At 43.8% G+C, this 20,861-nt stretch overlaps 1 protein-coding gene across 7 annotated transcripts in view; it reads right to left on the reverse strand.

The window, feature by feature from the left end:
* The window catches only part of RAPGEF6 (Rap guanine nucleotide exchange factor 6), a 134,944-nt gene that overhangs the window by 66,906 nt on the left and 47,177 nt on the right, over positions 1–20,861 (reverse strand). For all 7 annotated transcript variants that reach the window (XM_075102940.1, XM_075102937.1, XM_075102938.1 and 4 more), the window contains exon 7: positions 19,262–19,405. In XM_075102940.1, the coding sequence (XP_074959041.1) occupies positions 19,262–19,405 (144 nt within the window). The remainder of the gene's footprint in view (positions 1–19,261; positions 19,406–20,861) is intronic.

Genomic DNA, 20,861 nt, shown 5'->3' on the forward strand with positions numbered 1-20,861 from the left:
GCAGCAGATCTCCATGAGACCGATGCAAAGTCCTCTACCCTCCTTCATCTTCCTCCAGAGTGGCAGTGGCTTGACAGCTGGGACTGCTTTGATCGCCGTTTTCCACACTCCTCGCTGCTTATCATATTCACCATGTTTGCTTAAGGATGCCTGCATCTATTTATCTCATCTTCTACAGTGAATCACTGCAGAAAGCGTACGGTCCCCAGGGCAGAGACCATTTCTTATGATGTGCTTCCGACGCAGGGTTCTGCCCCTGTGCTGGTACCTCCAACACGGCTGACGGAGGAACAGCTACCACCTTCCTGCAAAGGAAATGGTGATCCCTCCTGGACACGCTTCCAGATATCAGTGTAGTCGAGAAATACCGTTGACCTCTACAAGAGCCTGCATGGGAGGGCTGGAAGGCTCGTACAGCTCATCATCACGTGCACTGCAGAAATTCACAACACTCGGGGTTCCCTCTCTCAGCTGATCCTCCTTTTAGCAGCTCTTTATGCAGGAAAATAGATTGCACTGATTACTTTACAGATGTCTACTCCATCCCTTCTACTTTCGGAAGCCAACAGCAACGGAGTTTCTGGGAGACAAGGGGTGCGTGCGACGCTAACCCGAGTGTGCAATGCACCCCCATGCGGACACCCCCGTACTCCGAGAACATCTTCCAGGAGGTGACTGAGCTCCTGAAGCTGGCTCGTCCTGTGGGTCACTCCACAGGCAGGCGAATTAATCTCCTTCGGTTAACGGTAACCTTCAGATGCGTTCTCCTTTACGCACCTTCAAAGCTCACCTTTCTGATTAGTCATACGAAATATGACTTCATTTTGCTCCGCTTAGATGGATGGATCATTACACGGTCACATTCAGAACAGCTATGATTAGAACCGAGTCAACAGCCCGTTTTCAGACTATTGTCCTATACCAGATTAAAAGCAACTAATTAAAAAAAAAATTCTGGGACAGATATTTACCTAAATCTAAGAAATTTTTAATTTAATCCTTGAGAAAGCAAATGAGAAATCAAATGTTAGCTGCTCTATGGCAGGAAGTGGTTCTAGTTTTAAAATACTTAACATTTTCAAGTTAAAAGTTATAACCTGCATATTTAAAATTTTGACATCCATTATTTTGCTGTAATATGTATTATTATAAAACACCTGTCATAGAAACAGATTTGTGGTACAAAGCTCAGATAAAACCAAACTGGAATGAGCTCAGGTATAATTCAGATGATCAGTGGGTGTGACCAGCCTAGAAGTTTGGGGGGGGTTTGCAGGAGCTTTGGGGGGCTTTGTGGGGTTTTGCAGGCAGAGCCTATAGGTGCTTACTCTATTGTAGCTTTAAAGATAAAAAACTTTTAGCTACGGATTAGAATGCAAAGCCAGTCAATAGGTTTGCATCAGCCATTAAAAAAAAAATAAAGAAAAAACAAACCTCCCCCTCCCCAACACTTTACACTACTTCATTTATGAATAGTAAATGAGTGAATAAATAGTTTGACTGGTATGGCAGCGATCTGCTGGCCGTCATCCACAGGGCTGACACAGGGGGCCAAAAGCCTTTACAATATTTTTTTTCCCCCATTTCCACCACCCACCCCCCCATCCTTTCTTTGAGCACAAGATTTCTTTTTTGTGGTTTCTCACTTCGGCCCAAACTCTACGGAAAGAGCAATCTCAGCTGAAGTACCAACGTGACTAAGCATTTCCATTTTTTAAGCAACATTACACGTTCAGACCTCCTTAATAAAGGTGGTACAGGTAAGCCGAGCTTAAGTAAACTGATCCTTTCATATTTAATGCCTACGGAGTAGGAAGGGAAGAAAGCAGAAGCGTCGACACGTATGCTCGGGACACGGATGATGATACAAACAGGCCAACGTTTGCCAGCAGGAACTCTAAGGTGAGGAGCCGCAATTACCTGGCTGAGCGCACGGAGCCCCTCTGCCCTTCAAGGCAAGGAGTACCCGCGGCTCTGCTTCGGCTGGCGACGGGGTGGACTCGGCGCACGCGAAACAGCCCGAATTCGGCCACGCGTACACCCGTGTATTTACACACCGATTCTGGCAACTGAATACAGAAACCCTGAAGCCCGGCATTTTCACCCCCGTACACTGTGAGCTTCCACCTGCATTTTATCAGACGTAGAAACCAAACAGGGAGAACCATCCCGCCCAGGGGCTCCGCACACCCAGCTGTGTTTCTCCCTTCTGCCTCTCCACATCCGCCACGTCACTTAAGACCGAACTTCTTGGGACCAAAGTCAAGAGCAAATTTCTTGCTCCAAAGCCGATGCCGTATCTCGTGTCAAGAGCACAAGGGTTTTGCCCGCTGCCTTCAAACCCTGCCGGCTTTCACATGCAAGAAAGTTGCACAGTCTTTATTCTAGCCTGTATGAGCTGTGATGTAAATACAAAATTGCAATAAATCATAATGAATATATGCCTGGCCTCAGGTTTATGAGGCAATTCCCGTGTCTTGGGCGACTAATTCTTCCAGCAGCATTAATGAAATACCAGCAACTCAGCTAATTTTCTGACCGAGCATACCAAATAGAGTCTGACAAGTATTTTTAAAATTTCTTTAAAGGCTTTTATCTCAATAGGTCGGTTTGCTCGAATGTTCTAGATTTCATTACCTCCTTTAAAAGAAACACCCTTCCCTCCCCAGTTTCACAAAAACACTGCACCTTCAGACACACAAAATAACTGGTGTCCTTTAAAGCTAATTGTAATTACACAGTTCAGCTAAATAATTAACCAATTCCACAAGGCTGCACAAAGGAAACAAGCAGTACGGCTTCACACAGCTTCAAAATGAGAACGTCAGTGGGATCGTATAGCAGTATTTTCAAGTTAGCAGTGTATGCATGCAGTCATAAAAGTGTTACACTTCAATACTACCTGCTTCATACACCAATAGGCTAAAAAGCCAGCTTTACACACTTCATAAGCAAATGGCCTTTTTTTTTTATACTTTCTGTTAATTTGTAAGCTACCCGTATATAAAACAAATTCCAATATTTCAAGGTCCCCCCTTCCCGTTCAGAAACGATTCCACAGGAACAGTCCATGCACAGCCAGGAGTCCGGCATCCCACCCGAGCAGCACTCAGGGTCTGAGAAGTGAACATTCAGAGCATCACGGCTGTCGATACATGTCAGAGAAATGCAGCACAGACAAAATCTTACTTACTTTGGAGGCCCACGGTTGCAGGCAGTTGGCGTAACATCGAACAAGAAAAGCCATTTCTTAGGCTGGGGTGGGGGGGAAGTTTCCTTTCTCAAATAAAAGCCACAGAACTAAAATACAGAGTAAAATCCCTTCTGGATTCTCTTTAAAAATCATAAACCAAAGTAGCAAATGTACGGGTATGCAACTTCTCAGGCTTGAATTTCACACTGAATTCGATTACAGCTTCCACTATATCAGAGTAGTTTTCAGCATTGCAGTGAGTTAGCAGCAGCAATTCCTATAAAAATGTTCCAGTTTTAACAAGCACATAAATTGAAATCAAAATGTTTCCTAGCTTTTCAAATACAAATATCCATACGTTCCCCCAGGCAAGAGGCATGTACCCAAAAAGTGCTGCTAAAATTGAATTAATTCTGAAATGGATTAGAACTGCAGGTTAAAGCAAAAATACATTAAAAGGTGAGATACAAATTTCTTCAAATTCCTTTTTTCCTCTTCACTAAAATGCATTTACGAGTGGCTTATCTTCGGGTCCACTTTTCCGAAACTTCACATTCATATTGTAGAGGGAATTTTGCAAAGCTTCTTCAGCCTCTTGGGCGATTCAGGAATCCCACACCCTGGATATTAAAGTTTCTTCTTTATAGTCTTGTCCATCATAACTAAAAAAATTGAATTCGCGTCCAAGATTGTAGCTCCAGGATATATGCTCTAACAGGTTTGCACCGTGGAATGTATTAAAAGCCTCCGCAATACAAACCCTTTTCTCTTTTGCCCCCCCCCCTCCTTTTTTTTAATGCAGTTTACAACTCTGCAGTGTTGCTCAGTATTCTAATGCATCAGTCAGATGCCACGGTTAATCCACGCCTAGCTTTTCCAATTAAAACATTTCTGTAATGCACAACAAAACAGTACGTCCATGGCTACAGCGAGACTGACTGCTGGAGTCCTAATTCCCACTATCTTTGCTTGCTTCTCAGCAGCTCCCTCAGGAGAAGCTCCCATCGATTGGATGCTCCGCAGCAAGATGAAATATCTAATAAGGAGGAAAGAGAGTGGGAGGGGAACTGAGCTAAAAGGATGACATCACCTGTATAGAAAGCCTTCAGAAACTGCATTAGATCAATTGGCTACTGTATCTGCAGATGCAGCCAACAGAGCATCTTTATTGACCTAATATAAACACACATATCGGTACAACAACTGCTCAGCAAAACACCCCTGCTCCACGTTACATTTTAGATCATTTTATGATCTATTAATGCAGATACTGTAACTTTGAGTATTTTTTTCCTAAATAATTTTTTTTAATGAATCTCACTTATCTAATAACACTTTCAATGGCATTTAGGTGGATTATTTCTCACCTTTGCATCCAAATTTAAAAGTAAAATAAATACCTGCAGACATCCACATGCACGCACCCAGAAGTACACCCACAATCGGTTCACAATCAAATCATTTCTGCTTTTACATATGTCTGTCACACAAGAGCCTCAGCATTTTTATCTCATCCTATGCACTCCTTAGGAGATTTCTGTCTAGAATGAGAGGTGGATTTCTCATTGAAAGGCGATGTTTATAATTCTCCTAATTTTCATGGTTGTGAAACCATGTTAAAAGTTTCAGTGGGTAGGGGTGTCGCCCGCCCCCCCAGTTAAGACCAATTCTGTTTCTAGCCAAAATTGCCTTCATTCTGCAGTAGTCAATTTAGTTTTGTAGTTTCTTTTTGCAACTAAAAACTGAAATATTTGCAAGCAGCTCAGCATCTTGGATGGCATCCCAGCCTGCTGGAGAGTCGCTCTGAGGAAGCACCTACAAGATCCCACACCTTTGAGCTGGGACTGCCACGATGCTTTCAATTCCTAGAAGGCGAATGACTTCTGCTGCTGTGCAAGAAGAGAGGAAAGCACGGCAGAGAACGGGAGGGGGACAGAGGGTGCTGGCTCTGTTAAAGCCATTATTTAGTACTCCGGATCATTTACTTCATCTGCAAGAAGGGGCACTCACTGTTTCCGTTCTCCTCTCTTTGGAAAGAATTTTCATTGCCATGTACCTCATTATTCCCAGTTTGCATCAGACTCGAGGGTAATTCTCCAAAACAAAACCAGCCCTTGATGGACATACCTCGTGTACAGAAGAAGCGCTTCCAAGAGTGGCCTGGTGGCAGCGAGGGCCAAAAATCCTTTTTTGTTTGTTTGTTTGCTTATTCTTGAATACGGCATCAGGCGGTTTGAGGCGATCTACAGAAAGCTCTTTTGCATCCACTGTGCCAAGGGGCGTGTGGAAGAAGATTCTCACATATTGGAAGCCAAGTTACACCAACGGGACACCCCACCCCATCTCAAACCAACGGCTCCTCGCCGCAGCTGTCCAGAAGCCGAATTCTTCCCGGCATATAGCCCAAGTTACGATGGAAGTTGCGCCTTAACTAAGAAAAAGCCTACCCCTAGCACCTTCCAAAACTGTCTTAAAAAGACAAAAGAATTGGCATTGATACCCAAATTTACTTAACCTCTGTCCGACAATGAAAATAATAATAGATGCAACTAGGCTTCAAGAATATTACAGGGTTTAATTTGCATTTAAACATAAAGGAAACACTGAACTTCATTCCTGCACTTGCAAAATTTGCAAACCCAAAGTCTATTTGATTTTTAAAAGCTGAAAGCATTTCAGATAATTACTTCAGATTTTTAAAATGCATTACACCAGCTATATAAATAGCTGTTTCTTTTACTGTTCCTTCAATATTGAACAATAGGCTTCACCTTACATATAACTGCGATGCATCTTTTCTAATAATTCACAAAATTGGATTCAGAAGCACCTTAAACATCAAATACAGTGCCCCACTGACAGATCTTCAGCAGCAACGAACACCCAAATACTTTCAGGCGGTGTTACCTGTATTATAATTATCGCCATCACAATTTATATCAAGGAGAAAAGAAAACCCACCCAGCTAAAGGAAACCTCTCCCTGCCTGCACGCACACCGATAGCGCACAAACTCCATCCCCCGGCTACGCGGGCAGATATTCATCTCCCAACCGCATTTTAAACCCGCTGCATTGTGCATGAAATCCAATCCACTAAAGGTTTTGGCGCGGATGCCATATTTTACAACTACTGTAAACACCAGCTCAATAATGGGAACAAAATTCTATTTCCTTCTAGTTTTGCCTTTAAGTGAAGATGACATCATCCCTCTGCCCGTCCCGCCAATGAGCGCGGCGGCGGTGGTCCCAGGGGGCTGCAGCCAGCTCGGCACAGCCCTGCCTGCCCGCGCAGCCCCGAGCAGGGGGAAAACCTGACCTACTTCCACACCCCAGCTTTTCAGGCATCCCCCCACTCAGCTCTGCCTTGGCTTTGGGGGGTGGGGGGGGCAGTGTTGTTTTGTTTGGGGTTTTTTTTTTTAAACAGCATGCATTTCTGCAGCCCCAGCTGCCTGCTGCACAACGCTGTAAGTTTTTATAAATCGTCTGTTTAACGACAAATCTCAAAACTAAAGCAACTCGGAGATGAACAAAACAATCCGATACACAGGCTGCTCTACAGTGGTCAGGATCAAAATACTTGTGAAGACCTGCAGCATCGGGCAGAATCACAAGCAGTAAATGGCTCATCTTAAGCCAGATTCTAAGTTTTCAGAGAATCTTAAGGAAAAAACCCTTCAGTCTACAATCTCTGAATTAAAGGTGGTCTTTGTTTCTTAACACTGATTTCTTCCCACGACAGAAATATTACTCTGTCTGTTTCTATGCATCATACTCCCTTTATCCTCCCATAAAGCTACCTGAATCCTCCCTACTGTTAAATGAATCTGTGTGTTCTAAATGTCTAACAAGACAAAGTCACTGAAAAATGGGATGTTTTTAAAAGGATAGTAAGGCCTTTCATAATTTAAATGCACGCTCAGTTAAGCAGGATTACAGACCTCTCCTATTTAAGGCCACCGCAAATGGAAGTTCTGCAAAAGCAGAGAGCACTCGCAGCCGACAGCAGAAGGAACCCGTCAAGCAGCACTACTTTTTCCTGATCAATCAGAGAAAGCCAAGCCCATTGTGCCGCGCCGGCGGGGAGGACGAGTGCTGATCTCAGAGCAATCATGGCACTGGCTGAAAAGGCAGAAGCCGCCGGCGTGCCAGCGAGCCGAGGGGCCTGGGTCCGAGGGCTGGGCTTGTGGACTTCTGTCCTTTTGTCCTCCGAGCCAGCCGACCGCTGGCACGCTGTCCCCTGCCGCGTCCCCCTGCAGCAGCGCTCCGCTATGAGCCGGTACCTTAATTTGCTCCCCCCCCTTTTGAGCAGAGCACCTAAGGTAGCATCCTGACTCCAAGCTCACGGTGGGGGCTGGGGAAGGAGACCAGCTGCTTGGAAAGCAATCTGTCATTTCACACACTCGGGCAAAGATGTTTCAGGCTAAAATAATTCATCTTAATACAGTTTTGCGAGCAGGAATTGCCAAATGCAGCCGCATAACGCAGAAATATTTTAACATTAAAGGCACCTGCATCAAGAGGTTATTTCACTGTATTTGAGTACTTTAAAGCTTTTTGGAAAGGCAGGCGATGGGGAGCGTGGGGTGCAGTACACAGAGCCAGCTGCAGCGCGAGCTGGATGCAGCCCCTGCTACGCTGGCACAGCTTGCTCGATTCAGTGTCACTGGCATGCTCCTCCGGTTTCTCCCTGCCATTTAACTTAAGCATCTTAAATGAATCATTGTACTTTCGTGGCAAGGTTAGACCCTCATTAGGGCTTCTCACGAACTCCTGATTAAAGGAAAAAAAAAAATACAACAACTCTCCACCCTGTTCCTGACCCTTTTAGGAAGCGGAGGCAGGGAAAGCAGCACCGCGAGCTCCTGTTCCCCTTCAGGGTGACATTACATGGTGCAACCGCGTCCTTAAATACGTCGCTTTCCATGGTAGCACTTACTAACAGGCTGTAGAAAAATCCTACCGAAAGATCTGTAGGACTCCTAAGTAGTATGAAAACATGATCCATCCTAAGGGAAGGAGCGAGGGAGAGCGGGAGGGAGCGGGAGAGGGAGGGCAGAGACTGTCATCATCCCTGAAGTGATGTAAGCTTCTAAATATAGCACCAGCAATACAGAAGGAACAATAAAAAGGCACCATGGATTCAATTTCTCCATTGCTTTCGCACTACCCCAACCATCTTTTTTCAGCTGTTGTGTTAAGCACGGAAAGGTCATCTATTTGCAGCGATTCAGATTTACATGGTTTATTATACTTTCTTAAATATGTTTATAAATCACAGCTCTCTCCGGCAGATCTCTGGCTGCCAGCACACACGCTCCCTGCAGCGTCGGGCAGCGGCATGATCAGCATCGCAAACAGGGACAACGCCAGCATGGGGGGAAAGGGGAAGCCCCCTCGGCTACAGACTCAAACAAAAAGTTCATTTCTACGGTTCGAACCAAGATGATTCATATGACGCTCCTCCCTTCCTTCCTGACATCTCATTTCAGCATGGGGCGGGGAAGTTTGGGAAGGTACACAACCCAAAAATCCCTGGTGATGAGAAGGAGAAGATACCAACCCCAGAAGGGTCAGTCTGTGGGACTGAATCCACCCAGAGATACTGAAAGGATGAAATCTCTAATATCCCACAGCAAAATTTCCCAAACACATTCAGAATTTTGATCACTAAAACGTTACCTTGATCTTGGCTTAAAACTGAGATCACAGCCCAAACCTAACATGGACCTGGCCATAATTCCCTCAGCTGCCACCTACATGCGAAGCCAGTCGGAGTTTCACGTTAAGCCCACCAATGTATATGTTCGTTATCATCGCCCAAAGGTTGATATGAAAGCCAATACAAAATACAGTTTTTATAAATGAGGGAAGAAAAAGTGCTATCTCAGGTTAAAATGAGCAGATTAAGGCTATTTAGAACATAAGGTACCAGGACACCTCTCACAAGCAAAAGGCCTCTGATTAAATGACCTTGAGAATAATACATTAAGTCCACAGATTAGGTTAAAAATCATTACAATGCCACTTCCAATATTTCTTCTGTCATTGCTCTTGAGGATTAACACCAAACTGGAAGTCTGGAAGCAGGACGGGGGGAGAGATCTAACTCCTTCTACCAGATTTCAAAGTTCCTCTCTAAGCAAGGTTGATTTTGAACAGTCAACTTTCATTTACTAGTGGCCAGGGCACCCAGCTTGAGGAGCATGTGCGACATGAGTATCATCTTGGGCATAAATAACATCTCATGTGTGTTTTTTTTTTGCCAGAACATAGACCCATGTCTGGAAACACCACACTGCTTTTCTATGGGCAGAGCCTATACCAACAGACTTGCTTGGGCTCAGGCCTAACTCCACGCGCAGGCACCTCAGCTGGCCCTGGACCCAGGCTGGGACCAGCCAGGCGTAGCTCAGCCATAAGCTGAGCTCAGTACCAGCATCAACATGGGAGAGAGGGGTGGGTAAGGCACCGGCAGAACTGCTCCCGAGGGGTTTACTAGGAGAGTGACCACAGCATCATGTACAGACCCCCAAATCTGCCGTGCTGGGGAGGCGCAGCACAGACCCTAGGGCAGCTCTGCAGGGCTTCCCTCATCAGATGAAGCATCGTAGCGTAGGGATTTCCAAACTCTCATTTTCTTGTATGATCCAGCCCTTATTGCCTTTAAAAATGGAAGGCTGTGTATGCTCTTGGAAATTTTCCCCCAGCATCATTTGGGGTCCTTGCCTCCACTGTGAGCAAAACAGCAGCAAAAGCCCAGTTATCCTCACCCAATCTGAAAAACTGATCTTAACAGACAAAGCACAGGCTGGGCCAGATGCCATACCTACACTCAAGGTTTACAAACCACAACCGTTAACCAAACTTTAAAGCAAACAAAATCAAAATCACACAGGCAAAACAAGCATCTAGTTTATTGCGGCTACATTACCTCAAACTAAAACTTAATCCTAGAAGAACAAAAAAAAAACTTTAATTCCCAGCAATAGAAAGCAACTCTGACTTGCAAGAACAAATTAAGTATCAACAAGGAATTAAGCTAAAATAATGGTCCCATTTAGCCAGAGACTTCATTTTATCCACCATTTCAAGTATTTCATCTGTCAAATATATCCCCCATTAAGAAGTTTCCACATATCAAATGTAAAATTACAAATGCTGTTAAATGCCATTAGATAGCAATCAGTTCTATGCCAAAACCAAAGATATTCTTCTAGCTATTCTCTCGTACAGATAGTGCTTCTCATGCCAAGTTTTTCAAGGAAAACAGGGCATCCAAATGCTTGCGTTATGCACTGACATTTTCTGATGGTGATTTTAACTGAAAAGTGCTCAGGATATTCTCAGTCCCTGACTTGGTCCAGAAGGCTTCTGAACAACATGACTGAGTTGATGCAGATTTCCATATTCTAAATTAGAAAACCCTTTTAACTTGAATACAAAAGTTGAAGACAACACCGTCACAGTCCTTTGAAGAAGTCCTTCAGTGTTACGTGCCATTCAACCCAACAACTCCAACTTACAACTCTTCCGGCTAAACCACAAAGTGACCTTTCACACGACTGCTTCTCTCTGAGGCACGATGAACCTAAACCTAAGTGAAAGGTTGAGTTGGCTACAAATGAGAATACAACCAGGCTGCTACATTTCAGTACAGCATATTGAACAGAAACAGCCCAGATGGAAGACAGGAAATAAAAAACAGATCCACGCACGCTCCCGTCTCCCTGCATGCGGGCGGCCAGCTTGCTGGCTACTACCCTGTCGGTTTTCTACAAGAAGCCACTCAATATGTCATTTCAAAAGACTGAAACAATAATGTTAAAAAGAAGGATCTGACAAAGAACTGCAACTCATACACAAAAGGTTTTTAGGTCCCCCAAAAGACTGAAATGCCTTTCTCGGGTGCAGAACACTGTTTTTTGCCATCAACCACCCGAGTGACCTGATACAATTGAGCAGTGGGCACAACCCTCACACATCATTCTCATTCTCATTTGCATAAGAAGCTGCTTATAAAGAATTCATGACTTTGGAACTGCCACCCAACCCCTTAGGGTCCATCAAAACAAAGATTAACTCTCTGAACATGCTACATAAAATATTTTCTCAGGCATTTTCCAAGGAACTGAGTTAATTTCTACCATGGTGTAAATTTGTCTACGCAGTGAAAGGAGGTGGAAGAAACAGATAACCAATTATTTTGTGCAGAGCACATTAATAGCGACCCGAATTTTACTTCTTGTCCATGTTACTTTGTGAAATATCTAAAATTTTTGAAAGGTTGTTGCTCCGCGACAGCATGTGGCAGAAAAATCCCAGGATGGTGGGGGCTGGCAGGGACCTCTGGAGCTCATCCCGTCCCACCCCTGCATGAGCAGGCACACCCAGAGCAGGGGACACAGGGCCGCGTCCAGGCGGGGGGTGAATGTCTCCAGGGAAGGGACCCCACAGCCCCTCCGGGCAGCCTGTGCCCCTGCTCTGGCACCCTCAAGAACAGGCACAGCAGTACGTCCCTCCCACAGCACTGCCAAAACCAGCTTAGGTCAAGGTCTGCGCAACTCCCCAGTTCAATCCCAGTTAACAGTATGAGGAGGTTTCCCTGCAAAGGGCAGACTGTGCTCAGGTTCTGTTTCCAAACAGTTCCAGGCTTCCTGGTGAAAGTGCTCTGTTGTAAAAACACCGATGTGTTTGGACTGCAAGTAAGAAACCACAAGTTTTTCTTGAATTATCACACAGAGAGGTGCAGCTCTGCTCAGCAAGGGGAGGGGGGGCAACACACAAACCTGCTGCAGGGATGACACTGGGGTCACAGGGCCCAACATCACCCAAGCTTTCACCAAACAGCTTGTACGTGTCCATGTGGCAAAAAAATAGCTGCTTCTTCAGCTGTATGAAAGGTGAAAGATAAAGCCCTGAAGAAAGGTAGGTGAGTCACCCCTGGTTAGCAACCTCGAAGTGTAGCTCCCCCTAACAGCAACTCCATGCCTTGTTCTGGGACCAAAGCTTGAAGAGCAGGAAGGCGTCTGTCTGTCCTGCTGCGGAACGATGCCACATCCCACCGCCACGGGCTCCCCCACGGGCAACGACGTGGGCTGTACGCTACCGCCAGCAGCCAGAGTTGAGTAAATACAGGTGCTCACTTAAAATAAATCCTCCCTAGTTTCAGTTCGATGTAGTATCATCTGTGCATTGTCCTTAAACGCTGCTAAACAGCTGCACGCGACACCTCCAAATTGAGGTGATTTCTGTAACTCGTAGTTTAGGTATAAACTGCTTGTCAAGTCTGTAAAATCGTCGGGGAAACTCCTGAATATAAGCTTTGAGTAATGACAACAACTTTCATTATGGATAAATTGGGGTTTACATGTTGCATATGTATTTTAATCTGAAACACCAGGATTTTCGGTGAGGCAGTATTTCCACTAAGTATTTTCTTATTTGGTGCTCAGCCTATCCAATTCACTACTCTCTGGAAACTGCAGACGCTCATTCATTGGTTTGGGAAGCACCAGTAGCCTATGGAAATTCCTAGGAAGGTCTTTAACGCACAGCACACTTTGAGGATTGGTGTTTTGTTAACGACCATCATAACCAGCGACAGAATTTCAAGGAGTCCTTGACAGTAACACTGCTGACGAAACGAGCAGACAAAAAAAATCAATATGTAAAATAAAAATATGCGCAAACATCATTTGGCAATTTTGCCCTTGCTTACAGAAGCGAAGGGAAGCGGCCCAGGGCAGCCGCCTCAGCAGACCAGGGCGAGCTTGCGATGCCGAGCAGGGGTTCCCACGCTGGACACCAGCAGGACCCGGAGGTTGTTCCCACCTCCACCAGTGAAGAGGCATTTGGCCAGGGAAGCCAACACTTCTGAGCTGCTTAACTACTATGTCATTCACAGCCTCTTCCCCAAACCCTAAAGACCAGTCTGGCAGTCCGACAGGAATTTTTGTTTCCAGAAGGCCGGGGGGGCTCTGGCCACATGCGCTGCCCCTCTCTCCTCCGCCTGTCGGCGCCGGGAGCTGCGGCTGCACCTAGGCGCGGAGCGGCCAGCTTCCCTTAGGTGCGGGCCACAACAAACCTGGAGTCGTCTGCTCAGGAAGTGAACGCACTGCAGACGCAGCTTCTTTTTGATCACAGAAGCAAGAAAAACACTTGAAATGGCAGGAGTTCAGCAGAGCTCTGCAAACAAGTGACTGCATACGTGGGCTTTCACAGAGGTCCCGTCCTGCCCAGGCAGCCCGGCTAATGGAGGTTCCTGAATGTGCTGCTGCTCCTGAGCACGTACGACCTGCAAGCTGGGATCCGACCTAGGCCACACGAGGTTTAAAATGGAGATTAGAACTGAGAAAATCCTCATGCTATAAAACACAGCATTAGGAAAAAGGAACTCGCATCATCTCTTTGCATCACATGACACCTCCAGAAAGCTACCGACGACATTAACTTCTGTCCCCACCAAGTACACAAGACTCATGGATTTCAGCAAGAGCCAAATTTTCTTCTGATCCGTTAGTTAATGATGCTAAAATTCTGTCAAGCATTTTTTAAAAGTGTCAAAAAGAGGAAGTGTGGACATAAATACATTAAAAATCAATGAGCTGCAAAGAGAATCATGCCCCCACTCAAGTGATTTTAGCCACTCACACTCAGCCACAGCCTCATCAAAATTAACCGACATTCCAAATAAACAGATGCCAGCTGATGCTGCATCCAAGTTTAACAAAAGGCAGCTGGAAGCATGCTGTAAGTCGGTCTTAGTTCTTTTAGATCAATAAAAGGTACCATTTTAGCAAATTTACCTGGTAGTTAAAAATAGATTATAAAAGACCCATCGTGTTTTATAGCATTTAAAAGGAAAATGATTAGTGATGGTAAAGAACCTAATGGGCTTGATCCAGTATACTGAAATGTGACTTCACTTCCTAAATTGTGAGATACCCTAAGCTAACTCCAGCCTCTGACAGGATTACATTAAGTAATGATCAAAGAACAAGAAACTTGCCAATCAAGCAGTCTTCAGTGACAGACTTCTCTGAAGATAAATGCTTCTACATGGCTCCAGGAAAATTTTTACATGATGCAAGTATTAAAATACTGTCCGTAAAACTTAGTATTATAATAAATCTTTTAAACCTCATCATCCTCTTACAAGAGTTTTTTAAAAAAAAGTAAATTTGCATCTCTGAGAAAGGGGATTACTGCTAAATGGTTGGTACCAATTCCTTTATTCTGTTCTACAATGAACTAACAACTAAAATGAATTCAAAATATTGTCACAACTCCATGGAAATATGCATTACATGCACTACTTTTAGACATACAAATAGTCGTCTTTTCAAAAAAAAAAATCAGAGAGAACCATCAAAAAATGTATGTAGGTAATAAATTAATTTTAATTTATTGAAACGAAAAAAGATTTGAGCTTACAGGTATGATGATCATGTAGAGCTTTGTATCAAATTGTTAAACCCCATTTGGTTTTGATCACTGCAAGAAATATACATGCAAAACTTACTATGTAAGGTTTTATTTTTTAATTGTGAAGACAAATACTTGAAAAATGTATTTTCCAATTGCTTGATCCGAGATCAAAACAGCAATTTAACTTTTAGAAAGCACCAGAACTACCATTAAGCATTTTTTCCCACGTCTGTCTAGTCTAGTTCTGTAAGCACCTGCTGTGTGGTCGCAAAAGTTTGGGACGCAGATGAACAGAGATCACCATGATTACTTTTTTCTTTTGTAATTAAAAAAAAAAATACAGTTGCATTACTCATTGGTCTGAGAACTAGACTAAGAACTAAAAATGACTCAGTATTTATCTCAGCTGTGAAAGCTGCTGCATGACCCTGGTTCCTGTCTGGATTCTTATCTATGCTACAGACAGTAACATGCACAGAGTGCACATCTCCAAAAAGATATGCAATCATGCTAACACATAAGATTTGAAGCAAGAGCAGGCATAATTAATGCCAATGGCACATCTCTTTCTAATGAATTAAGTCTGAGCAAGAGCTTTCTCCACGCGACTCCAGCCTCACCCTTCCCTCTCAGTCAGGATGTCACTCTGGTGCTGACGCGCAAGCTGCAAAGACTTAAGTGACAAAACCGAACAAGGCCAAGGCCAGAAATGCCCAGGGATAAAGAGATCACGCAATTATGGGGATGCTCAGACCCGCCCCAGGCAGGCAGCCAGCCACACGTGCTCGGGCTGTCACCGTGGCCTTAGCCTTGCACGTGACCCACTGCGACGGAGCCGCCACCTCCATCACGGTGGGAGGCCGTGCTATTTTGCACCCTGGGGAAGGGGGGGAACCCCCCCACCAAAACCCCAAACCGTTTGAGAAGTGTTTCACCAAGCACGCTTTCATCCCCAGCACCCCGCTGGCTAGCTGCGCTGTAGGTGGGAAAAAGCCACCGCCAGCAGAACCTCGAGAGGGCTGCTGGGCAGCCGGCAAGTGGAGCCAGACCCGAGGCAGTTCACCTACCTAACGAGAGCGAGGCTAACGTCGTTTCTTGCATATGTATGGCGAGAACAAATTCATGTCATTTTGCACTTTGATGGTATAAGCAGAAATACAAACCTGTACAGTTTGAGTGAGAAGAAATAACGCTGTCGGCATACGTTCACCCCCAAAATCACCAAACAAAAAAAAAAACAAACGAGCAAATAAAAAAACAAACAAAAAACAAACAAAAAAACCCACAAAAAAAAAAAACGACAAAAAAACACAAACAACAAGAAGAAAAGAGGCCAACACAAAACCAAACAAACCAACCACCACACCCAACTTTAAGTACTTATTCTGCAGGAGACCAGTGCTCTTGTGAAACAATATTGCTCTATGAACCACAAAAACATAGTAAAGGAATCTAATGTTAACTCCTTCAAAGGAACCCACCCAGATGAACCACTTTTAACGTTAGTTCATTGGGGGGGGGGGGGGAGGAATTCAGATACAGTAATTTGTCAACTATCCCAAAGTTATGCAGTTCAATGAAGTGCTAGGGATCTTTTACTTAAGGAAGAGGCATCAGGGAAAGGAATAGCTTCAAAGACGGTAACATTCATTTAAAATATTACACTTAAAGTATCTGCATACAAATCTCTTCTGTGGCCAGTCACAGGTACTTCTACAGAATGAGTTCAGCAATAAGAAGCAGGGAGCTCCAAGTAAGAAGTAGATGCAAGCTCATGTCACAACCTAATGGGTAATGTCTTATAAAAACAAAGATTAACCTTAATCGTAAATACTAATCACAGTATATTTAATGCACAGAGATTTACATTTTAAGGAGTTCATAGAGACTGCAACACTAATTCCCCTGAAAAGCAAACGCAAGAGAGCTTCTGTTTAATCATGAAAGGAAAAATTCTGAGCTGGGATAAAGCAACACCAAGTTTCAATACCTAGAGGCTCTAAATTTCCTTTAGAAAGCAGAAAACAACTTGTGCTTAAGAGATTAATCATTTAAAAACTTCAGCAGTGTCAAGTTGAGTGCTGCAGCATCATACCGCTGGAGCCTGCCGAAGTCCTAGCAGGCTGGCTGGAAAGCGCCGAGCCCTCCCGAGCAAGCATGGCTCACAAAAGGTCCATCAGGCCACATTCAGCATCTGTCAAAGAGCATTTAGCAACAGGCTGGAGAGTGAAATACAACACTGCGTTTATTCATTCGCATTATGCCAGAGAGGAAATCTGCCGGCGAGTTTGTAAACAGTTTTCCCACTTTGGCAGTAAACCTCATTGCAAGTTCTTGTCAAATAAAAGTTTCATTGAAAAACCCTCCTCCTTATCCTGCCTGTTCTCACATGGCCCGACACAAAGGGTTACATTATAAAGCCTGTTTTTCAAGACGGTTGTGAACCAATGGCCATGTATGAGCAGACTCACGCAGGTAAGAGTCAAACCTAGGCACAGAACAAACCATACCTCAGAAAAAAACTCATTATTTTACCAGATTAGAGTGGAATACAGAAAAATAAGCACCCAATTTTCATTTACTTGTCAAAGAGGCAGCTGGTTATCGTCTTTTGATTTCTTAGTCATCTGTTGAGTTACAAATTACTTTTTGCTACACCGAGTACTGCGAGTGTGACACTTCCCAATTAGGAGCTTACAGTCTACAAAGCAAAGCAAGGACTGGTATTTCAATTCAGGCTGCTGAAAACCCAACAGCTTGCAGGTTTTCTGTCAGAGAGGTGGTTGTTTACTCCTTGCCACTTAGCACTCACTCATCCAGGAAAACACCTAGCAGTGTTAACAGGACTCTCTTTCTATATTCCTAATTAACTGTCATAAAAGCAGATTTAGGAATGTGCTGTTGATTGATGAAGTTTATACCATTTCCCATCAAATGCTGATCAAAATATATATATTCATAAATCTGAGGAAGCCACCAGGTTTGCAACAAGAAACTCTACGTGCAGAGACACGCGTGCGCTCCATGTGGTTGGCAACATAACAAAATAGAGCAACATGAAGAAAAATCCTAATGAGGACATAATTCGTTGACTAACCACAATCCTGCGAGGGCAGCACACTGACTCCTGACACCAGTAACTGACCATCTCTGACACCGTTCAAGAGGCCACCGCGTAACTTGGTCTTTCTTAGACCAAAGATGCCGAGTCCCTTCCCACACGCCCCTCCGGGCAAGCTGCATGGGTAGCATCAGCATCGCCTGTTCCTGGGATTCTCTTCTTATCACTGAAGTCTGAAAATTATTTTCCGTGTGCTTATTCATGGTCACAAACACCAAAGAGACAGATTTGGTCTTACACAGATTGGAATTTAATTCCTAAACAAAGCCTTAATCACGACTGCCCAGAGCACGAGGATCCAACATCTCATTTCATCAATAACTAATTGAGATGACTTACTAACAATGAAATCCAGCACATGTGACAGCTCTTGAAATGAGATGGCAGAGGACGTTAAACTTCAAGAAGCAGATTCTCTTCCTGTCACAGCAACAAGAGCTTTTCTGCTTATAAGACAAATGCCAAAGTAACCTCTACTCACAGACATGCTAATGCTGCGGAAAGCCTAAAATCACCACCTGCGATACAACAGCTACCAACACGCAAAAAACCCCAGCAGTTTATTCTGCAACAGAGGAAATATTAAGTTTTTATCTAACTGCACACATCAGATATTTTGAAGTGTATCAACTAAGAGAGGCTTTGTTCCTTTTGGGGAGATGAAAAGGAAGATGGGGAAAAAGGGAACAACTTAAATACTTGAATTTGGTTTTTTTCTTCTTTTCTGTGCATGAAGACTACTCGAGGTTTGTATACTTCAATGCTAGTACTGTTTCTTAACCTTTGATTTTCAAAGCAAATCAAAGTATCCAGAGCAATTATTTTCAATGAAATAGTTTGCCTAGATCGCATGTATATCCTGCTACCAAGCAGGAAGTTTGTATGTGAAAAATAATGGTAAAGAGAAACCTTTATAAAAGCATTGTGGCCTTGAAACCACAGCTGTACATGCCTTCACACAGCACAGATTATATAGTCTGTGATGTTCTTTAAGACTAGCAAATGAGTTGCCGTTACTCTTTTTGATGCTTGAATTACCACCATGCTATTTTTAAGCAAGTAAACATGACCAAGTACAAGGGCAGTGTTGATACTGTATTGAACTGCATTCGTGATCGACTCAATTCCAAACCATAGCTCAAATTTATTAAGGGAAAAAAGAAAAAAAATCACCAATTCCTACATCTTGCCAGAAGGGCTCCAAGTAAAACCAACAAAACCCAAGAATGAGCACTTCTCCATCCAGCAAACATGTTAAGATTTATTTGTAGTGCTCAGCTGAAACCCCCTAACCCAAAAATACTCTTTTCTAACTCGTGCCTGAATCTTCCTCCTATCCTGTTCAAATCCAAAGCACCCTTGCGCTCCCCAACAAGAAAAAAGCGTTCTCAAAAGTGACACACATGGACTGTTTCATCTCACCTTCTCAACATCAATTATATTCTCAATAAAACGGAACGCCAGCCGCCGCGCACATGGCGCGATGCAAAGGGGACCCGACCGCGGAGAGCAGACTCACCGACAGGTAACTGCTGGAATCCACGTTGTCAGTGATGGTCTGACGCTCGCCCCTCTGGTTGATCTTCCTAAACCTCCGACGGGACTGCCTGAGCGGGACTTCTCTTTGCAAGATGTTTTCCTCATTGTCCTTAGAGTTCTCCACCTGAAACACATGTTCAGGCTCCTGGTTAAACATCCAGTTCTTCCATATCACCGAAAGTCGATGGAGCCGTATGAAGCTCATGAGGAAGGAACAGACATAAGTTCAGAGCAGTTAAATTTTTCTTGAGAAAACGACTGCGGACATTTTGGAGAACCACGGCTGCGTGTCTCAGAACTACGTTATTACAATGAGCCGGAGGCCGCAGTTTCCTTCCAGGAAACAGATTTAAAAAAAAAAAGGTTTAAAAAAAAAAAAAGGCGCACGTATCCTCTAAACAATGTCACTCACTAGCAGAAACCCTTTGCACCCACACATACCAGATACAACATGAGTTACAGACGCTGCTCGTTTCTCATGTATTTTGCCACAGAAGTTACCATTTCTTTGACTATTTAAAAATCTGGTAAAGGCGCTGAATTATATCCTATTTTACCGGTGTAATTTTTAAAAACATAACTTACTTGTAGTACCACTCACAGCTAAACAACTTTAAATATTCCAGCTTCTTATAAATAGCTGCTTCACCTATGTCATACTAGCTTCTAATCGCTTCCAGCAGATTACATAGAAAGAACTGAAACTTGATGTTAAATATTATTTGCAAGTGAACATTAAAAATTAGGGAAATTTATCTTGTTAGTAAAAGCCAACATGAAACCTTTTTATCTCACTAGTTACAATTCCTTTTTTCTATAAAAAGCAGTCCCATCCTTTCCCATTTCCTTTTGATGTTTTGGAAAAATATCTCCTAGCAGGAAGCAGAGCAGACATGCAAACAGGCTGCAGCCGGGCAAGAAGCTCCTCTACATTTACTGTATAGGAGTTTCTGCTGTCCTCAATGATTCTCCCTGCTCAGATTTCACTTGAAAATCCTAAACATAAGACTTTAGTGCCAGAACAGGCGAAGAACCTCTGTGTGGTCTCACGCAGCCCTCACTTCACCTACTGGAGTAAATTATCTCAAAATCACGATTCAAAAGGAATAAAGAAATGAAACCCAGAAAGAGTTAACAGACAGGAACAAGAAAATAACCAGAACATCTGAACCATCACAAAAGCAAGGTCACATCTACTTTCCATATCGCTCTTTCCAAGCGGCGAAGTCTACCTCAGGTCAGAGGAAGGTGCAAGCACCTGGGCTCGCCTTCTGCCTTAATTTTGATTTCCTAAAGAATAATATACATTGGCAACATAGGTTAAAGACAGCGTAGTTAAAAGAGAAGAGTGAACCTTGCACCAGGGTGCTACCGATAAAGAAAGCAGAAGAGCAGAGTTCTCCCAGCACTGGACAACCACACTTTTCACTAGAATTTGACTCCCTGTCTGCAAAGGCACGGGACAACGAGCAAAGAGGTCTTGTGGCAGCGTTGCTGTATGCACAGCGGTGTAAGGATGTAAAAAAAATACAAGACACGCAGGCAGACAAAAAAATCCCTTTAAACAGGCCATTTGTTAT

Source organism: Phalacrocorax aristotelis, chromosome 8 (genome assembly GCF_949628215.1).
Source record: "Phalacrocorax aristotelis chromosome 8, bGulAri2.1, whole genome shotgun sequence".
Lineage (NCBI taxonomy): Eukaryota > Metazoa > Chordata > Aves > Suliformes > Phalacrocoracidae > Phalacrocorax > Phalacrocorax aristotelis.